The 21919-nt window shown below is 40.0% G+C and overlaps 1 protein-coding gene across 2 annotated transcripts; it reads left to right on the top strand.

The window, feature by feature from the left end:
• Nucleotides 1-2225: 2225 nt before the first annotated feature.
• Nucleotides 2226-12312, top strand: LOC146619017 (extracellular calcium-sensing receptor-like). 2 transcript variants are annotated; one of them, XM_085370890.1, is made up of 9 exons: nucleotides 2226-2380; nucleotides 2765-3047; nucleotides 3146-3435; nucleotides 3548-3843; nucleotides 5532-5540; nucleotides 9040-9224; nucleotides 10886-11107; nucleotides 11193-11316; nucleotides 11408-12312. In XM_085370890.1, exons 1-9 carry the CDS (start codon nucleotides 2307-2309, stop codon nucleotides 12310-12312), a joined length of 2388 nt encoding a protein of 795 aa, XP_085227016.1. In that variant the 5' UTR covers nucleotides 2226-2306. The 2 variants fall into 2 exon arrangements, with proteins under 2 accessions (XP_085227016.1, XP_085227017.1); XM_085370891.1 differs by lacking the exons at nucleotides 2226-2380; nucleotides 5532-5540 and having other exon boundaries at nucleotides 2772-3047; nucleotides 9019-9224.
• Nucleotides 12313-21919: the final 9607 nt, after the last annotated feature.

Here is a 21919-nt window from a genome sequence, read left to right as displayed (position 1 = left end):
GAGACCTGCATCGTGACCTACCAACTTCTAACCCCTGCGAGTCAATCGTGCAGTTTGAAAATCGCCCAGTGTATGTCCAGCTTTAGGTGTACTGACGTCCGAGACTTGCACCGCAGTGTCGGCGTTTGTTTCCCTGTTGGCCATGCTTCTTGTTGTGGTCATCTGTTGTCTTCCGGTATTTTCTCCGTAAGCGACCTTTCCTCGACCAATGAGATGAGCGGTAATCTGAATTGTCATACTCGAATTGTCATAAGTGTGCTGTCAGTTCATTGGTCACAAAGCAGGGGAGGGGCTGGGAATTATGTTTTCCAACAAAGCGTTAATTCCATTAACATTTATAGACTACTTTTGATTCTCACTGTATTACGGGACAAAGTGCGTCCTTTATTAGCTCAATACGGGACGTGTACTTTTGTTTCGAAATACAGGATGATTCCGTTTTTTAAGGGACGGTTGGCAACCCTACCTACCGGTGAGAGGGACTTTGCTAGCTGGCAGTTTTTTCAAGCGATGCTGAAATTTCCACATTCCGACACTTCAATTGCTTCGGGTGCTGCCCGCTCAGCACAGCATCAACACCACAGAAATACTGTGTTTACATGTGCGTGGAACTCTGGCGTTATTAACCAGGCTAGCTGTTAGCTTATAGCTCACGCTAGCTAACCAGCGAGACATTAAAAGGACAATAGAAGCTGCAGACAACACCCACGAACTTATCTCACCACAACGTAGCACCGAAAATATGTGATTCTAGTTTAGTCAAACTGAGGGCAGGAGGAAAATCGCTCCAATCCTCGAGGCCCAGTGTCCTAAAACTATTAAACATGTCCTCACCGCAACACACCAGTATAAAATCATTAGGTCATTAGCAAGACTCTATAGTACTGCATGCAGAGGTGGCAATTTAGCCATTTAATTAATTGGACTATGGACATATCAAAAAGTTCCAGTACACAGACACCTCGAGGAATCGAGTTCGACACAGCTTCTGTAACATGAAGACTGGCATGCACCTAAACAGAGCTAAAAAGAAATTCAGAAAGGCTTGGGCCGCTCTGCCCGCCACAGTTCATAACTGGTTGTGTGACCGCATGGCTACATCTGATTGGTGAAAGAGTTACAGGAAACTCCACTGGCACCATGATCTATTATTAGTAGCATTATCTAATGTGTGAAATTAATTATTTTTTTAAAAAAAGTAACGGGTCAAATATTGCCAAATGTAGCAGAGTAAAAGTACAGTTTCTTCTTCATAAATGTACTCAAGTACAAGTAAAAAAGTATAGTGGAAAAAAGGTACTTTTTTTTCAAAAAAGTGGAATCTGTTTATTATGAGCTAACTAAGATTAAAACAGCTATCAAAGATGGAGTGGAATGTCGTGAGAACAGAGAAGCACCTGAGCTGCCATTTTAGTGAGGTTAAGAAACACATAAAAATCCCAAATATCCAACATTTCCTCCCAATAATTTGAATGCAGACTAATGAATGACTTTTGTGCTCTAAATTTTAATTCCTTTGTATCACTACAGATATTAGTTACATAGTAAAGACAATGTTAGTAGTAGTAATGGTTACGAAGTACAGTTATATAATAAATCCCAACAATTCCAGAATTTTCTTGCCATTTACACTTTCTAAAATTATATGTTTAAATTATTGATATGGTTTTTTTTATGATATGTTTCTGTCTTAGGCATACCGACATAAGATCTTGTGTGATAATATGTTTTTCTCCAAAAACAACTGGTGTAAAACCAAAAATGTACACAAAAAATTTACACTCTTTCTGCTCTATGAAACATTAGTTAAGGATTAAAATTCTGTTGATTATCCATTCTAAATTAATCTGAAGTTCATAATTTATCATAGCCGATAATTATGAGGGAAATCTTGGTCCCAATCAAAATGTACATGAACCATACTGTGAAGACTTAGAATGTCAACACTATGTAAGGGTTAATCCACGACCACATGTCCTTAAAAAGATGACCAAACCCCTTTGTCTGAAGACTTATATAGCCAATGGAAACAATGTGTGCCCATATACAGACAATTTTAGATGGAAATGGAGATAGCAGCTGTTAAAATTGGTCTGGCATTGGCTGTGTGTTTGTTTCACCTCAACTCAGCTGTTGCCTTTGCAGTGTGTCTAGATGGTATGAGACAAATGACTAGGCATATAGGAGCTCAAGCTGGTACGTCGACATCCTCTCTGAACTGCAAGCTGCAGGGAAGCACTCGTCTACCTGCATTTTCAAAGGATGGGGACTTTGTTATTGGTGGTGATTTTTCCCTTCACGTCTACATGAACACAGTTTACAGTGACTACACCAGCATGCCTGAGCCTGCAAAATGCAAAGGAAGGTTAGTAAGTAAGAAGTTCAGTAATGGGAAGAAGAAGGTGCTAAAAACATGTTGGACTGTATGAGGAGAGAAATTTTTTCATGTGTGTTATGTTCTATGGAACTACATTGATTCTGTGTAGTGTTAAAAAATGTAAAAAAAAAAAAAAAAAGGTCATTTATTCTTTATAAAAAAATTGTTGTATTTTCAAAACAGAAATTATACAATATGTTAAATAACAGTTTTATACAGGAAATATAGGAAAGGAATTATATTTAAAAGGAAATAAAAAGACTTTAATTTGTTTAAATTATCCTGTTGTTGATTTTTTCTTTATTTTATTTTTGTAACATTTAACTTAAACTAAATCTACAGTGTATATGCTAACAGTGACACAACTATTTGCAGCCTTTTCACCAGTGAACTGCAATCATCGCGTGCAATGGTTTTTGCCATAGAAGAGATTAACAACAGTACAGAGCTGCTGCCCGGAATCAGGCTCGGGTATCAGATATATGACTCATGTGGATCAGTGCCTGTAGCAGTGCACATGGCATTTCAGTTTCTAAATAGCTTCGACCCTGTGTTTTCCATGGATAACAATTGCTCACATTCTGGTATGGTGATGGCTGTTGTTGGTGGCTCGGGGTCTACAGAATCCATCAGTTTGTCAAAAGTCATCAGGTCCTTTAACATTCCCCAGGTAAATGTTTTCAATTTCTGTCAATTTTTGTATTTAAAATATGTATGTGCATGATATTTGATTTTGCGGTGTGTGGTGTTTTATTTAATTTGGTTTAGGTTAGCCACTTTTCAACATGCGCATGCTTGTCTGACAAGCAGCAGTACCCAAGTTTCTTCAGAACAATTCCCAGTGACCAGTTCCAAGCTGAAGCAATGGCCAAGCTGGTAAAACACTTTGGCTGGACTTGGATAGGTGCTGTTCGATCAGATTCGGATTATGGAAATAATGGCATGGCTTCATTTCTAAAAGCAGCACAGAAAGAGGGGATCTGTGTGGAATACTCTCTTTCTTTCCATCGAACATACCCACATAGCAGAATTCAGAAAGTAGCAGATGTTATCCGCAGGTGTCCTCATCACAGATATTTATTCTGCAAATATTAGTTTTACTGTCTAAATTAAAATTTTTCATACATTTACATTTTAAAATGCTTCTAATGCACAATATTGTCTGTCAAGGTCTACAGCCATGGTTGTTGTGGCACTTCTCTCTTTGGGGGACATGAGGGCACTTTTGGAGGAGCTATCACATCAGCATTCCCCACCCCGCCAGTGGATAGGCAGTGAATCATGGGTAACCAACCCAGAATTAACGAGGTTTAGTTTCTGTGCTGGGGCCATTGGATTTGGGATTCCGAAGTCTAGAATCCTAGGTCTCAGAGACTTCCTGCTGAATCTGTCCCCCTCACAAGTGGCTTCTTCTCAAATACTTACTGAGTTCTGGGAGGATGCATTTAACTGCACACTGACCAAAAGTAAGACATTTTTCTTGGTTTAAATTATCTGATCAACTGCTGATGTTACAAAGTCTGATGTTGCTTCATGGGCTGACCTACTTTCATTGAAAAGTTATTAATCATGACCAAGTGTGAGGAGAAAATACAGGTGTAACTCGAAAAATAAGAATATTATGCAAAAGTTTATTTATATCAGTAATTCAACTTAAAAGGTGAACGTAATATAAGATTTAGACTTACTGCATGCAAAGTGAAAAATTTCACACCTTTATTTGTTTTAAGTTTGATTATTATGACTTACACCTTATGAAAACCCAAAATTCAAAAGCTCAGAAAATTAGGATATGGTGAAAAAGGTTCAATATTGTAGGCTCAAAGTGTTAATGTCTAATCAGCTAATTAATTCAAAACAGCTGCAAAGGGTTCCTGAGCCTTTATCTCTCAGTCTGGTTCAGTAGGAATCCCATTTATGGGGAAGACTGCTGACCTACTTGAATGTTCCCAAAGAGCTGTATCAAAACACATTAATAGAAAGTTATGTGTAAGGGAAAAGCATGGAAGAAAATGGTGCACAAACAACAGGGATGACCACAGCCTGGAGAGGATTGTCAGGAAAAAGGCCATTCAAAAGTGTTAGTTAGTTAGTAAGAGTTAGTGCATCAAGAGCCTGGACATGGGCTTCAAATGTCGTATTCCTCTTGTCAAGCTGCTCCTGAACAACAGATGTCAGAAGCGTCTTACCTGGGCTAAAGAAAAAAAGAACTGGTCTGTTGCTCAGTGGTTCCTCTTTTCTGATGAGAGGAAATCTTTTCATCTGAGGCTGTGCTGAGGCTTTTATTTTTACACTGTTCCTGCAGCAGGGCCTCAAGGGTGGTCCAAACCTCTTCTCGCTCTCCTCCTTGCAAGACACTTTAAATCCTTAAAGTGTGGCCAAGCACAGTAGCTATCTTGAGCCACAGGTGGTTGAGGGTGGCTACACATTGTGCAGGTAGCCTTGAATTTCACCATGTAGTTTGAGTCATCATCGGAGACCTCCATGGTGTGATGCAGGTGGCAGAAAACAGATAAACCCCTGAACATGAGACATATGTCTCTGCTCTAAGAAGCTCAGTCACAAACCTGTAGTAGACAGTTCAAGAAAGTAATTATTAATCTACACAATAACTGTCAAATATCCGGTCTTTAAGTGATGATGTGATGAATCCTCCTTCCGGGCCCAAACTACCCTGCGTTTAATAAGGCTTTTGTGTTTTTAACATGTTTTAATGCTTTGTGTCTGGTTCTATTCATTCTCAAAAAGCCCCTAAAATCAGCGAGGGCGACAGCCAGTCGCCTTCTCTCGGTTTTTATTAGCGCTATTCATTTTAAAGCTCAGTTTTTAAAACCTTACTGTTGTAGACAGTGTTATTGTTAATGTATGTTTGGGGGCGTTGCACGCCGGAACCTTCAGAGGTTTTTCAGGGTTTTCCCTATCGGAATGTTATGTGAGAAACAGTTTCCTATATGTGTTGTGAGTGTTGTGACTACCTGTGGTTGTTTCTAAAAGTGGTCAGTAAACGTCCTAAAAGTGGCACCTGAGTTTTTGAGCATTTTTATCCTGAGGTTATAACACTTATGATGCAACTACAGCCCAGCCCATGCAGCAGTATATTAATGACTAATGAATTAATGAACAATCGAGAATCCTCACGGCAACTTTTATCGAGTGGAAAGAAGTTAGCGTTCATCCTCCACCTTCACTGTTTATATTATGCTAACATAGCTGTGTCGCTAGCTATCACTTAGCTCATTGTTATATATCAGTTATATATCAGCTAGCCAAACTAAAGTAACCCTACAAACGCCACTGCTGTTTACTTTTCTGTCTTCATTTATGTCAGAAGTGATAGCAGAGCTGTACATCTTAATTTGTTTCAGAAATCTCTCAGTCAGGACAGGCTATATTATATTTAGATGGAAGCTAGCGAGCTAACTCCTTGCTAACTTCTAACTCCATTAAGTTTAATAAATTCCGTTTTCATGGATGCCTGGATGTTTAACTTAATTGCTACACCTGGTAGAGCAGCCACACTGATCTTTTTATTACAGATGAAAGAATTTAGACACTTTTTAACTCTCAGTGATGCCGCAGTGATCATTTGGCTTATGGACATGCAGCAGAGTTTGGGACCAGACACGGCTAATGAGGTCAGACTTAAAGAACGAATAGAGCTTTTTGAAGAAACAGTAACAAAAAGTTAAAAAATAGTTTAATTTACTTGCATGGCTCAAGGACAGTCGCTAGCTTTTGGAGTTTTACCAGCTCTGATGGAGTTATAATGACTAGCTTGTGCTTTTGTTTGGCTGTTGCCCCAGTCTTGTTTGCTCTTGGTGTAGTTCCTCCATATTAGCAGGGCTGTCTATAAGGCGTCTAATTTTTCTTGCTTTTCAGTGTCATAAAGCTGTTGAATTTTACTTGAAATAGTCTTTTGGCAGAGCAGTTGGAAGTTGGATCACCTGACGCTAAGTGTAGTACATTTTCTAACCCCCTATCTTCTACCACTGATAGTGGGTTACAGTCCAGAGCAATCAATTTTGCAAGAGAATTTGTAAATTTGTCCAATGTTGACTTACTAATTTTAGTCCTTAAGTTAGTCATTTCATCAAGTTTGGGCTGCCATTACCTTTTGTTGGTACTCAGACTGCTAGCAACATGTTTTGCATTTAGATGGTAATGGAAAGTTGAAGTGCTTCTGTGGTATGCAAACTCCATTTTTCACAGTTTGCACAAAGCCACACTTTCATCAAGCCTTCCATTGGGTAGTCTTTTGAAATTAAACTTGCCTCCAATCATTCCTAGCAATGCACTTTCTTCTGATTCTGATGTGTGCATCAGTGTAATCGATATACCAGAAAATTGTGCATTGACAAAAGTTAGCCTTTGCCTGGAATGCAAACTGCAATTAAATACATAATTTTTTTTAGTACATTGTTTTTTTCAAATTAATTAATTGCAATTAATGCTCCTAGTTTTTATATAACCAATTCAAAGTACTTATAGAACAAGCAGGTAATAAGATAACACGCAAATTATTTTTGCTACTCCAAAAAAATATTTCTGTCCACTCTAACATAAAGGAGAACATCACAAGCCTGATACCTGCAGGCCTGAAAGCAGGAGGTGTATCACCCCTCATGTCTTCAAATCAAATCAAATCAAATCACTTTTATTGTCACATCACATGTGCAGGCACACTGGCACAGCACATGCGAGTGAAATTCTTGTGTGCGAGCCCCACAAGCAACAGAGATGTGCAAACACAACAACACAAACGAGCAAAATACAAGAATGGCCAACCTGAAACTAATAAATATATGTACAATATATAATAGTGTATGCATTTCTGGATGTGTATACTAAATATTTTCCTACGTGTGTGTGTGTGTGTGTGTGTGTGTGTGTGTGTACACATTTTTACAAATTAAATAGTAAAAAAAATAAAATAAAATAATAATAATAATAATAATAATAATAATAAAATATATAAAATATACAGAGTTGAATATGTGCAAATATGTTGCCTCTTCGACCTGGAGGCAACGTTTACATTGCAAGCGGCCTTTGGTGGCGTTTTGGCAGTAACTGCAATATTTAGCAGTTGCCTCATTGTTCAACACACTGCACAACACACTTACTACACATTCCTAACATGCCAATCTCTTACATCTCAAAACTCGCTCTCTCTCTCTCTCTCTCTCTTTCTTTCAGCTGTTTTCCCCCTCTTCCTAAACAACCAAAGCCATTTTGCCATATCATCTTCTGAGTGGTCGATATGGCACATTTTTCCATCTATATGAAAAAGGTGTTTTTTCTTTTCTTTCTTTTTTTGATCGCAAGAAGAGACTGCTTTTGAGCGCTTTCCTTAGAAAACACTGTTTTTACCATTTCTTTCTGCAGTAAACATGACAACAATATTCAGGAAAAAGACATTGTGTGTATTTGTTATTGTAACTCTGGTTTTATGTGGCCTATTAACACAATTTAAAAACTGGTACATACTTTGAAGTTCACACTTTTAAAACAAAAATTGGAGGCTCAGGGTTGACATAGCATCTTGTTGCTGTGTCATCTTAAATTGGTCATGTGTAGTTTGATTCATCATCGGATACCTTCATGATGATATAGAGCAGTGGTTCCCAAACTTTTTTTGCTGGGCCCCCCTTTGTTTTACAAAAAAAATATTCGCCCCACTCCCGCGCGCCCACGCACAATCACATCCTCCAACCACACACACCCATATTTTGCTCCATTGCGGTTTATTTCACACCTCAAACATTTAGTAAACAATTAAGCAAATACAAGTAATCTGCAGGTAGTAAGAAAATAAACTACTAACTCTTTTACGCTGCGTCCGCACGTACACGGGTGATTTTGAAAACGCAGCTGTTTCGTCCACACGTAAACGGCGTTTGGAATCACCGAAAACGGAGATTTTTAAAAACTCCTTTTTTGGGTTTATGTGTGGACGAGGAATACAGAGTTCGTCACACAACGTTAAAGGTATGTGCCTTTTTCCACGTCACGCTGTGCGCCACGTTATTGTTTACAGGAGATAAATTGCAGAACGGCAGATAGTCAGATTAACAGTATTTTGTCTCTATCTTCAGGCTTTACACACTTACATTTACACATGCAGTTACTGTCCCTCTATTTAGAAAGGCAGAGGCGTCACGGTGTAATTATGTTACATGTAGTTGTTTTTTTTTTCTGTGTAATAATATTCAACATTGCTATCAATATATTTTTCAAAATATGCCTCCCTGTGCAAAATGGGTTTAAAAACATGAACAACTGTGGGATATATATATATGTATGTATATATATATATATATATATATATATATATATATATATATATATATATATATAAGACTCTTAGATAACTTTGAAATGTTAATCTTTGGTTTATTTCAGTGTTTTATTTGTTCCTCAGTCCGTGCTCACATTCTCGGCAAGCGAGTATGGACTTGCGTACTTGAGAATTGAGAAAGGGCCATGGTAAACTAGGATTATTTTCCATTTTTTATTTTATTTATTTTAACCTTTTAGAAATATGTTTCATGTTACCAACATAATTTGCAACATTTATAAAGAGAACACAGTTGAGATCTAGTTCAATGTTGACATCTGCTCTGTCTTTTTGTGATTTTTAGATGCCACTGCAAAGAAGAAAGTATGTGATGGAAATGAAGACATACAGAATCTTCAAAACCAGTACACTGACACATCACAGCTCAGAGTTACTAACATGGTGTACAAGGCCATGTATGCAGTAGCACATGCCATCCATAATGCAGTGTGCAAGGAAATAAATGGCACTGCAAAGTGTGACAAGTTAACCAAGTTAGAGTCCAAACAGGTCAGAAGAAATAAATATGTTGATGCCAGTGTCTTTCATCAACTGCAATATGAGTTGATATGTAATCAGTGTTCCCTCTAAGCTGCGCGCGTGCGCAATTGTGCACTGCTGGCACGGTCTCTGCGCAGAAAAAAATCTGCATTGCGTAAACAATTCTAACCTGAATTGAAATTAAAGTAAATACTTTAACAATTCTGTTTTGCAGTGTTAGTCAGTAAGTGACTGGCTGCTCCTGTATGGGATTAGAACGATGCCACCTTATCCCATAGCGCAGCTAATCACGCGACTCACATTCGTATATACGCAGCTAATCAAAGTCGTTGACAGGCTATGACAGCGTCCTTATGTGCCGGTGTTTTAGCTAGCAAAACGGTGTGGCTGACAGTGTGGAGTGAATCCACGTTAATGACAACGTGTACAACCATTGGAGATGTGAGCGGGACAGACGGAACAATTGACGGAAAAAGTGTGGACTTATATACCAGTATATACCAGTTTTAAATTGTGTTGATAGGCCAGTTATGATAAAAATATATGCAATGTTTGGTTTTCTTCCTGAATATTATCGTTGTTTATATTTACTGCAGGAAGAAACGGTACAAACAGCGTTTTATAAGGAAAACGATCGAAAGCACTCTCCACCTGTGAGCAAAGATGAAACCAAAACACCCCCCACCCTTTCCTATTGGTGGAAAAATGTACCATGTCGACCAATCAAATCATGGCATGTAGTGTTAAGAAACGGGAGGAAGTTTTAGGAGTGACGGCGGTGTTTTGAGAAGTGAGAGATTTGCAACGTTGGGACGCAAATCTTGTGTAGTTAGTGTGTAGTGTAGTCAATAGTTTTGTTGTGTGTGTCAGAACAATGAGGCGACTGCTGAATGTTACAGGTGTTACAGCAGTGATACATCTCCTGTTGTCAGGTCTGCAGGTATCAGGCTGTTGTTCTCCTTTATCTCATAGTGGACAGAAAAAATTTTTTGGAGTGGCACAAATAATTTGTGTGGCATCAAATTTGTTGCAGAACAGCTGATTGTTCTGTAAATATTTTGAAATGTTTGTCTAAAAAAATGCCTTGGCTGCATGTTTAGGTAAACAGCTGCAAAAAACTTTGTTGTTTGCAAAACTCAGTAACTTTTTTGAAGAAGTAACTATATAATTAATTGCCCAACATTGGTCTTTATATACTGTATATTGCAGACAGAGAGTTACAGGAATCTCTCCCAGACCACAGACTCATAATAAAAGTCAGAGCTCTATTTAAAAAAAAAGAAAGAAAGTTGTGTTTATAAATTGGAGTTCAAGTTATTTTTACTTCCAATAGTGTTAACATACTACACAGGTCATGAACAAGATTTTTTAAAATTTCAATGTAAGTGGGCTAAAGCACTTAATTAAAAGTAGTCTAACATAAATATAAATGCTGTTATTGGATTATTTTAATAAACCATGTAACTTGGATGGATTCGATGATGGCGTGGCCACAGTGCTCACGTCTACTGTTGCTCACAGTGGTCCAAGGGACCGCTCAGGGAGTTTGCGTGTTCGCTCAGACACATGAAAGATTAGAGGGAACATTGTATGTAATATTAATATTTGTTATTGAAATAGTGCATTTTTTTTCCTTTCCCCTCCCATTATACCTAATTTCATCTTTTCAGATTTTAATTGAGCTGAAGAAAGTAAATTTTTCCCGAAATGGCTATGATGTGTCATTTGACGCTAATGGGGATCCTGTGGCTATTTATGAACTGGTTAACTGGCAGAAAAATAAAAAGGGCGCAACTGACATGGTGACTGTAGGGCTGTATGATGCATCACGGCCCGTGGGCCAGGAATTCCAGATCGACAAAAACATTACCTGGATGGAGGGTAGCATGAAAGTAAGCATTCAAACTTTACTAAACAATGATTACAGCTGCATAGTAAATATTTACATGTATTCTCCAACATTTATGTCTTTGACAGGTGCCAGTGTCAGTGTGCACGGACAGTTGTCCTCCAGGAACTCGTAAAGTGTTGCAGAAAGGAAAACCCATCTGCTGCTATGACTGTACAGCATGTCCTGAGGGGGAGATCAGTAATAGCACAGGTAAAGAGAAATGATTGCCATGCATTTAAAATGTTTCATTGTGTATATATGAAAATCAAGAAAATTTTGTATTTATGTGTTTTTTATCCAGATTCGACTGATTGTTTACCTTGTCAAAAAGAATTCTGGCCTAACGCAAAGAGAGACACTTGCATCCCTAAGCCTGTAGAGTATCTTTCCTTTCAAGACCTCCTAGGAATTATCCTGGCTACATTCTCAGTTGTGGGTGCCTGTCTGACCATCGTAATTGCAGCTGTATTCTTTTGTCACAGGAAAACTCCAATTGTCAGGGCCAACAACTCTGAGCTGAGCTTCCTGCTGCTCATCTCACTGGCTCTGTGTTTCTTATGTTCATTAACTTTCATTGGAGCACCATCTGAGTGGTCCTGCATGCTGCGTCACACTGCATTTGGGATCACCTTTGTGCTCTGTATCTCCTGTGTACTTGGGAAGACTATAGTGGTTTTAATGGCTTTTAAATCGACACTTCCAGGTAGCAATGTGATGAAATGGTTTGGTCCTCCACAACAAAGAATGACTGTTGTGTCTTTCACCTTTCTTCAAGTTTTAATATGTACTGTTTGGTTGGTAGTGAACCCTCCCTTTCCAATAAAAAATCTAACCACGTACAAGGAGAAAATCATATTGGAATGTGCATTAGGCTCTGCTGCTGGCTTCTGGGCTGTGCTTGGATACTTAGGCATACTTGCTGCCTTTTGCTTTGTTTTAGCAGTCTTAGCCCGCAAATTACCTGATAATTTCAATGAAGCCAAGCTTATCACCTTCAGCATGTTGATATTTTGTACTGTCTGGATCACATTTATCCCAGCATATGTCAGCTCCCCTGGGAAATTCACTGTAGTTGTGGAGATTTTTGCAATTCTGGCCTCCAGCTTTGGGCTAATAATGTGTATATTTGCTCCCAAGTGTTTTATCATATTGTTCAAGCCTGAGAAGAACACTAAGAAATATTTAATGAACAAAAATCAATCATAGTATATCAGAGCTTCTAGTACTTGCAATTATTGCACAAATTCAATGCAAAAACAAAACTTTTCAATTTTTTTTATTTCAAAAATCTCTTTATTTATAACTTTTTTCTGTTAAATAGCTTCAAATTTTACTTTTAAAGATAAACTTTTTAAAGTTATTATTTTTTATTTATTTTTTGGTTTATTTTAATCCAATAATATTTAATTTGGAGTAAAGTAAATAAACAGAAAATCACCTTTCACAATAACACTACATGATTCCGAGTTATTTTTCAATAGTTTTCAATTCCCCCAAGCCCCCACCAGAGAATTGGAACTCAACAAAAAGAACCGGCCTTCAAAATTTCAGCATTCCATTATACTCAGTAATAAAAAAAACATCCACCATCAATCCATTTTCTTCCGCTGTATCTGGGGCCGTGGGGGCAGCAGCCGAAGTAGAGAAGCCCAGATTTCCCTCTCCCTAGCCACCTCCTTGAGCTTGTCCAGGGGAACACCAAGGCGTTCCCAGGCCAGCCGAGAGATATATCCAGCATATCCTGGGTCTGCCCCGGGGCCTCCTCCCGGTGGGACATGCCCGGAACACCTCACCCAGGAGTCATCCTTGTCAGGCGCCTGAACCACCTCAACTGGCTCCTTTCGATGTGAAGGAGCAAGGGCTCTTCTCTAAGCCCCTCCTCAATGGCTGAACTTCTCACCCTATCTCTAAGGGAGAGGCCAGCCACCCTTCGGAGGAAGCTCATTTCCGCCGCTTGTATCCACAATCTCGTTCTTTCGGTCACTACCCACAGCTTGTGACCATAGGTGAGGGTAGGGATGTAGATCGACCGGTAAACCGCTTTTACGCTCAGCTCTCTCTTCACCATGATGGACTGGTGCAGTGTCAGCATCACTACAGCCACACCACCAATCTGTCTGTCGATCTCTGGCTCCCTTCTCCCATGACCCGTGAACAAGACCCCAAGATACTTAAAATCCTCCACTTGGAGCAGGAACTTGTCTCCAACCCAGAGTGGGCACTCCACCCTTTTCCGGCTGAAAACCATGGTCTCAGATTTGGAGGTGCTGATCCTCATTCCCGCTGCTTCACATTCGGCTGCGAACTGTTTCAGTGTGAGCTGGAGTCCATCACCCGATGAAGTCACCAGAAAAAAATTATTTTTTCATGGGCTCTCCGAACTCCTCCCACACCCGAGTTTTTGCTTCAGCCACTGCCCGAGCCGCATTCCGCTTGGCTGGTTGGTACCTATCAGCTGCCTCCAAAGTCCCACAGGCTAACCAAGGTCGATAAGACTGGGGGCTCCCTTCTCCTCTGGTGTCCACCATTTGGTTCGGGGGTTACCACCACGACAGGCACCAACCACTTTGCGGCCGCAGCTCATTGCAGCAGCTTCGGCAATGGAGATGCTGAACATGGTTCATTCGGCCTCAATGTCCCCAGTTTCCCTCGGAATGCTGTTGAAGGTCTGCCGGTGTGCGTTTAATATCTCGCGGACTGGGGCCCTTGCTAGGCATTCCCAGCCTAGCAGAGACTGTTTCCAGAGCCCAAGCCCTGCGTTAAGCTGGTACCTCTCAACCTCAAGCACGACCTCAGGCTCCTTCCCCACCAGAGAGGTGACATTCCATGTCCCAATTGCCAGTCTTGGTAGGCGGGGATCGGTCCGCCAGGGCCTCTGCGCCTGGCGACCGCTTGGCACACAGTGCAAACAACTCCTATGGCATCTCCTATCGGTGGTGGGCCTGCAGGAAGATGGGCCCATATCCCCTTATTCTCTCAAGGGTCTTCTGAATCACTCTTTGTCTGGTCCCTCACCCAGGACCAATTTCCCATGGGAGACCCTACCACGGGACAAAAGCACTTGAACAACATACTGTAGCCCTGAGATCCCTGGGACACACAAACCCCTCCACGATAAGGTAGTGGTTCGTGAAGGGGAATTTAATGCTTCTTTCAGCTGTATTACAACAATGTTCACCACTTCCTGTTCTGACAAGTGATCAGCGTGTGACACAGGAGAATGTTAGGGATAGGGTAAGTTGGAAGCTGATGATCTACTGCGGAGACCCCTAAACAGCGTAGACAAAAGAACAAGAACTAGGAATAATACTGTGGAAGAAAATTTTTCCCAAGAAGCAATAACATATAGTATGGTAAGTAATAAAATGTAAGTTTCTATGGGGCATTTCAAACAAAACATATTTAACATTAAGATCTTTATGTGGTACTAAACTCATGATCATAAGGTAATATAAGTTCACATTTTAGGATACTTTTCATACTATTATCCTGATAATAATCCTGGTTCTTTGTTTGAATGTAATGATGTGATTATTAAACGTCTTTTTCAATGATGCTGTGGCTTATTTCCCAGAAACAATTTTTAGTTTCTATGTAAAAACCATAAATCAGGAAGGCATAATAAAGAAAACTACACATTTCTTTTTTATTTTGTAGTAATAACAGATTGATTAATGTCATGAGGTATAATGATTGTCTATATGCGGTAATATAAGGCGCTTGGAAAGAAAGTAACTAGACTTCTTTGAGTTTTTTGAAGGTGTTTCAACTCTCATCCAAGAAGCTTCTTCAGTTCAAAACCAGATGTGAACTGCATTGTTGGTACCTACAGTGCAGTTTTGAGATTTCTTTTCAGGCGCCTCAAACCCCATTTAGATCTCAATGAGTGATGGACCTTCTGAAGATCTGTCCTCCTTTTTTTTATTTTTAAGTTGAGTAGACTTTCTAAAAATCATCAAACCATTAAACAATTCTAAAATTGTAATATTGTAAAGTTAAATAGATTTTAGAAGGATGTTTGTTTGTATTTTAATCCTTGATTTAAAAAAAATTGTTTGCATTAATACATCTCATTTTGCATTCAGAGTGTGTTTATTGTGACACAGAATCTTCTTTTTTGCTCATGAATATGTCATTTGAAAACTGTGAGTTAGATCATCATTCAGACTGTATAGCTACTTATGAGCTATTTATGGTTGATTTATGATTAGAATATTTGTATTGAGAAAATAGTGGGGCTGTCAACATTAACGCAGTAATGCGCATTAATCTGTCATCACCACGATTAACGTGATTAATATTTTCATCTGGAGCACAGAATGACTCAAATCCCTGAATTGTGATTGTCAACACATTTTGCGCAGTTTGTACAAAGTTAGTCCATTCTGCGCTCCGGATGGCCTAATTGTAAATGCAAAACTATCTGTTTCTAATTAATAGCATATTGTTAACCTATTAAAGCTTAAAAAAATGTGTGACTATAACCTGGAAACACCTGTGGTAAGTTCTGTATAATAAGGATAAATAGAAACAGCAAAGAACAAACTAGAAAGGTTTAGCATGGGAGTATCCTAGCAGTGCCTTCATAATAGTGTAAAACCCGTCCCACATTCTATTGAGAGGGGCCCTGAGTTCCTGTTGTCACTTACTACTGATACTCCGTTTTTTGCTTGTAATATGAAATGTGCATTAAAATAGACTATATTACAATTAGGGATGGGTACCGGTGTCCGGTGCCATGATGGCACCGGTTCTGACATAAACGGTAGTAACCAGACCGAAAAGCAGCGCACATTTCGGTGCTTTATTTCGGTGCTTTTTTTTTCCTGAGCTGTGATACACTTTAGATTCTAGCCAATCATTTTACGTTTCCGAGGATAGTAGGCGGGTCCAGGTACGTACGTTCTTTTAGAGCAGAGCTACAGATTAAAAATGTCCAAGGCAAAGCGGTCAAAAGTCTGGCTGTACTTCACAGCAAAATATGCAAACTCAGCAGCCTGCAACAATGGTTTAAGCTGATACTGTGATACTGTCAAAGGAGGTAACTCCTCAAATCCGATGAAACACCTGGCGACGCATAGTGGGTTTTTTTTGTTTTTTTTTAAAAGCCGAGAAATGCGCCGTATTTGATAGCTTGCTGCGAGACCTCACACCGTGCACATCTACTGCAGGTGGGTTGCCTGTTATCGGACCCGGAGCAATATCCCCCAAAAACCCGAAGAGGAGAGTCCTGGCCCCTGCCAGTGTAGCAGAAATGATGACGGATGATGATGGCAGCAGCAGCCGTTCTTCTCTGCGTGAGTAGCTTAATGTTGTTGTTCGTGTGTAATTTACGTTGAGTAGGCTAACCACGTTATTACATTAATGCATGTAAGGTGAACTAGCAAACATCATCATAGCTACATGCGGCTGTCTTCTTGTTTGATGGCAGATGCTCCCTTCACCCTGGCCAAAAAGGCTAAAATGACCAAAGAAAAAGTGGAAAACAGCTAAACATGAGAGGTTTTTGGACAAAGTTTGTGTTTTTTCCATTGTTTAAGCACTGCTTCCAGCCAAGAGTGATGCCATATATGACCCATAGCTGCAGAAAAGGCTAACATTGTTATCTTTTTACAAAAAAACAGCTGAACATGAGAGGTTTTTGGACCAATTTTGTGTTCTCCATTCTTTAAGCACCGGTTTGAGCACCGTTTAAGCACCGGCACCGTTTCAAAAGTACCGATTTGGCACCGGTATCGGATAAAACCTAAACGATACCCATCCCTAATTACAATAAACCACACGCAAGCAGTCCACTTTAGTGACTCATTAGCAATGTTGGGAAGGTTACTTTTAAAATGTATTCCACTACAGATTACAGAATACATGCCCCAAAATCAATTTTATAACGTATTCCGTTACGTTACTCAATGAAAGTAATGTATTCTCAATACTTTGGATTACCTATTATATTATCATGCTTTTTACAACTACATGAATGTACTATTGCTGTGTGAATTATTACTTTTACTGAAGGTTACTCGCCATACCAATACCAACTAGATGTTTAAATCTTAATATAAAATTAGTAACAGTAGTGTGGACATTAGGTAAGGCTGCACTTTTTGCAGCGATCTTGTATAGAAAACTATTTTCACACGTATATAAAACCGTAGTAAAGAGACCTCTGGCTAATAAGTCGGGTTCCGTGTGGGGCTCGTAGCCAAAAACTAGCTTTACTTTGTTGTCTGGGTCAACTTTGCTAGCGAGAGACAGAGTGAGGCGTTGAAAGGTTGTTTCAACAGAACTTACAGCCGAGTCTTAATAGCTTACTTACAACTGGGCTCGTCAGGCACTCTTTTTGGCTGCAGTGGTTATTATTATATTTGCATTCTTCCAGCTCCCGTTTCTGGTCGGTGACAACTCGTACTTTTCGACTCTCCTTTTTCTCCCTCCCTCGTGCTCACAATACGGACTACACTGCCTATGAAGCTACATTCTTTAGGGCTATGCCTGTAACACTCTGCCTATTGCCTTCATATTAAATCATTTTTGTGAATAATTTTTAAAAATGTTTCTTCATGTCTATATGCGGCCGCAAGTAGGGGTGACATGGGCTGCGAGATTGAGACACAGGTATTAGAGACTCTTAACGCGTGTTTTGTTTGGGGCGTGGAAACCAAAAATGGTGAGGGCATAGCCGAACACATGAAATAGGAAAATACCGCAGTGTAATCCCTTTATTTCAGCAAAGTAACTGTATTTTGAATATCACCTTTTTAAACGGTAACTGTAACAGAATACAGTTACTCATATTTTGTATTTTAAATACATAACGGCGGTACATGTATTCCGTTACTCCCCAACACTGCTGATTAGTTCCAAAACACAAAAGAAAAATAAGTAAAAATAACAAAGTTTGTTGAGCAATAATAAAGTATTTAACATCAACTGAAACCAAGTAATTAAACAATATTGTGGACCTACATACACTCTCACCAACACACACACACCTTAAGTGCAACAGTGTTTCTCTGTTAACAAACACTTTGTTGCTGACCTGAGTCGTGGCTCGGGTGTATTGGGATCTAAAACAACATGGCCGCTTCACTTGTTGCCAAGCAGTAAAATAAAAAGCATGTATACACAACAGTACTCCCGCCTCCAGGGAGTTCAAGGGGATAGTTGGGGAAACTGGGTCAAGGCCACCAGCAGGGCACGGCAGCAGCAGCACTCACAGGTGCTGTATCTACGTGTTCCCACGTTAACACATAAGCAGAAGAGACCTCTCTGGCACGCCAGCAAGATGTCCGTGTCCTCCTACCGAATCAGATAACTCAGCTAAATGCCAGTTCACATGCTATTACATTCAGTCTTAGCAATATTAGCATTAGCTTAATACATAAGAAGAGAGCAGGACAGTTTGTCTTGTAATCGGAAGATTGCCGGTTCGAGCTCCAACAGTCTTGGTCCATGGGCAAGACACTTCACCTGTTTCCTACTGGTGGTGGTCAGAGGGCCTGGTGGTGCCAGTGTCCGGCAGCCTCGCCTCTGTCAGTGCGCCCCAGGGCAGCTGTGGCTACAATGTAGCTTGCCATCACCAGTGTGTGTGTGTGTGTGAATTGGTGGATGACTGAATGTAGTGTAAAGTACTTTGGGGTCCTTAGGGACTAAGTAAAGCGCTATACAAATACAGGCCATTTACCATTTTTACCAAACATCCTTGGTTAAGCTAGCGGCTTCAGTCTATTTCACAGAGGTGTGCTTCCACATTGAAATGGATGAAAACGCTTACGTCTCAGTCCTGCGCATGCGCAAAAGTGAGTGAGAATTAAAGAATTTGAAGAAAAGCTATCTGGAGCATGTACAAACTGATATTCATCTTTTAAGTTTCACCTCTCAAACAAAAACAACAACTGGTGAAAATATAAATAATACGTAAACAACTTAACAACCCCCAAAGCATCTAGGTCACGTCATGTGACAGTGCAACATCTAAACACAAGAGGTGGGAGGGGTAGCAAAGTGTGCCTGCTCTCCTTACACAGGAGCGGCGAGTCTGGTGACCTGGCTGTTTCGTCTTTGCCGAAACCACAGCATTGCAAACAAGAGCAGAACTTAAAGCAAAGAATCAATCTCATCAAGCTAGTATCGATCCGATACCGATGCTGACTTGGTATTGATACAATCGATTTTTGGATCGATCTACCCACCACTAACACACATCACATACCTTACAGGCCTTTATATACATTCTTGAACACAGTGAACATTTGTATTTAACCATCAAAATAAATGAACTATTTATATAGCCAGGGCTACATACCTAATGTCAGTCTTATCCCCTGGGTATTCCATGCCCCATAAACATCCAGTCCACAGTGCATCAAAACCTACGTCACACATTCACGCAAGGTCAGCCATCAGATGCACACTCTTAGGTGTTCAACCCCATCCACCATGATAAGATGGCATTTGATGGAGCATACAATTGATCTGAAAGCATTATTTAAACTAAATAACCTAGAAAAGTAAGTAACCTAGTTTGCACATTTTGATTGTAATGCTGCCTCATTTTCAATTATCGTGAGGACCACACATTTAAATATAGCTCACTTTATCTCAGTCTTCCCCACTGTTTAGTTGTGTTTTAAAACATTACTCTAGAACAGCGGTGCTCAGCCACCGGGCCAGTCCGTGAGTCATTTGGTTACCGGGGCGCAAGATTTGAGGCTCGGTTGTGACATTTATGGCTTTCAGGGTTTTGATAATTATTTTTGTATTTTTTGTATTGTTAACTCTGTCTCCCTGGGTCTTTTCATATGCGTTATGAATAAATCTTCTTTATTTTGGCACCAGTGCTGGTTTTATTTTGCTATTCATCGGCGACACCTTAAAAATATTGTTGGACATAAACCGGTGCGTGGCACAAAAAAGGTTAGGGACCACTGCTCTAGAATACCTTGAGTGGGTTTCCTCAAAGTCCTCCAAGTGCTGGATGAACATATGTTTAAAATATAACTTGGTCAACTAGTAATCACGACTACAAATGTGCTATGGAAATGCTATTACCTTACGTGTCTGTCTGCTGGTACTTGTGCAAGGACTAGCATCCACAATGTAAGAAAATAATGCATCTGGCTAGATGGAAATGTCTACCCATATCACTCATGGGAAGGGTTGCCGCTATAAAAATGATGGTCTTACCAAAAATAAATTATTTATTCTCAATGATCCCAACTAAACCGCCACAAGATTGGTTCAGATCTCTAGATTCATGTATGTCCAAATTCCTTTGGAAAAATAAACCCCCACGTATAAGCTTAAAAACACTACAAAAGACCAAGGATAAAGGAGGACTAGAACTGCCTAACTTTCAGCACTACTTCTTAGCCAACAGGCTTCAGTTTATCTCAGGATGGCTAAAACATACCCTCTTAGATGAACCTTGGCTAGATGTAGAACAAGCACTTTGCAATAATCTAGAGATCTCAGACCTACCATTTATCAGCTCAAACATCCAACGACATGAATGCTTTAAAAGCATCAACATCAGCTCTTCTCTGACAGCATGGTGGGAGTTTCTAAAATTGACGGCGTCTTCATTAATCCCATGCAAACGTACACCTATCTGGAACAACCCTGACATATTACAAAACAATAATATGATAAACTTTTCAGATTGGAGTGGTAAAGGAATCAAATATTTAGAACATATACTAGAAGGAACAGAATTTATTTCATTTGACGGACTAGTTACACAATATGGGATCAACAAGAAAAGATTTTTAGAATATCAACAAATTAAATCCATAGTAAAAAAGAAATTTAAACCGGGTCAAGTTGAACTACAAACACCACCAAGTGTGGTTCAATTTCTTACTCTTAAAACCCCCAAATTACTATCCAAAATATACAGAATGCTTTCTAAAACAGATGAATCAATATCACTTCCTATTGCAAAATGGGAAGCGGATTTATCAGTTAACTTAGACCTAAACTTCTGGTCTCAGATTTGCTTAAAAACCTTTCATCTAATTAGAAATCCCAGTCTTCAATTAATTCAATACAAAATATTACATAGAGTGCACTATACAGGTCATCGGATGTTCAAGATGGGCTTTACGTCTACCAACAACTGCTCACACTGCCAAACCAATTCACCGGACAATTATATCCACGCTCTTTGGTTCTGTCCACCAGTTCAGAAGTTTTGGCGCGAGATATGTGAAGACTTATCGAAGTGTCTGAAATGTAACATTCCAACTTCCCCCTTAGTGTGTTTGTTAGGCAGCTTAGATAATGTCACTTCAGAAAAGAATATCGCCCATATGGTTTTCACTGCCCTATGCATAGCCAAGAAAACAGTCCTCATGAACTGGAAAAATAAAAATAATCTTAATTCTAACCAATATAGAAATTATCTATTAGATTACATTAGTCTTGATACAGCCTCTGCCACCACATCAGATCAATTGCTCTGGGCTCCTTTGATCAGCTCCATCACCTAGTGGGGGTGGGGGGTCATAGTTTGGTCCCGCCTTCACTGTTGTGATTGGTGTGGGGGTAGGGACAGGCTTAGGGCGTCGGGGGGTTCCCCGGAGGCATCTTCCTTGGGGGGCTCAACCCGGGGTAGCGGTCACGTCCGGTTAGGGGCTCTGTTGGCTCTCAGATGACTGTTTCCTCGCGGCTGCGTGCAGCGGGGCTAGGGGAGGGTCTGTGCTGACGGACGTGGGTTACTGACCTGGTAGCCTGGCTGCCCCTGGGTGGGTCCGGGATGGGCGTGAGGTTCTGGGGGCGCTCCGTCTCTGGGCTGGGGCCCGGGCCGGGCCTC

The sequence above is a fragment of the Diplotaxodon limnothrissa genome, linkage group LG14, assembly GCF_057381915.1.
Source record: "Diplotaxodon limnothrissa isolate DT_005_m linkage group LG14, D_limnothrissa_male_GT1.1, whole genome shotgun sequence".
In the NCBI taxonomy this organism is placed as follows: domain Eukaryota; kingdom Metazoa; phylum Chordata; class Actinopteri; order Cichliformes; family Cichlidae; genus Diplotaxodon; species Diplotaxodon limnothrissa.
Note: the sequence above shows the minus strand (reverse complement) of the source record. Positions and strands in the feature narration are given on the sequence as shown.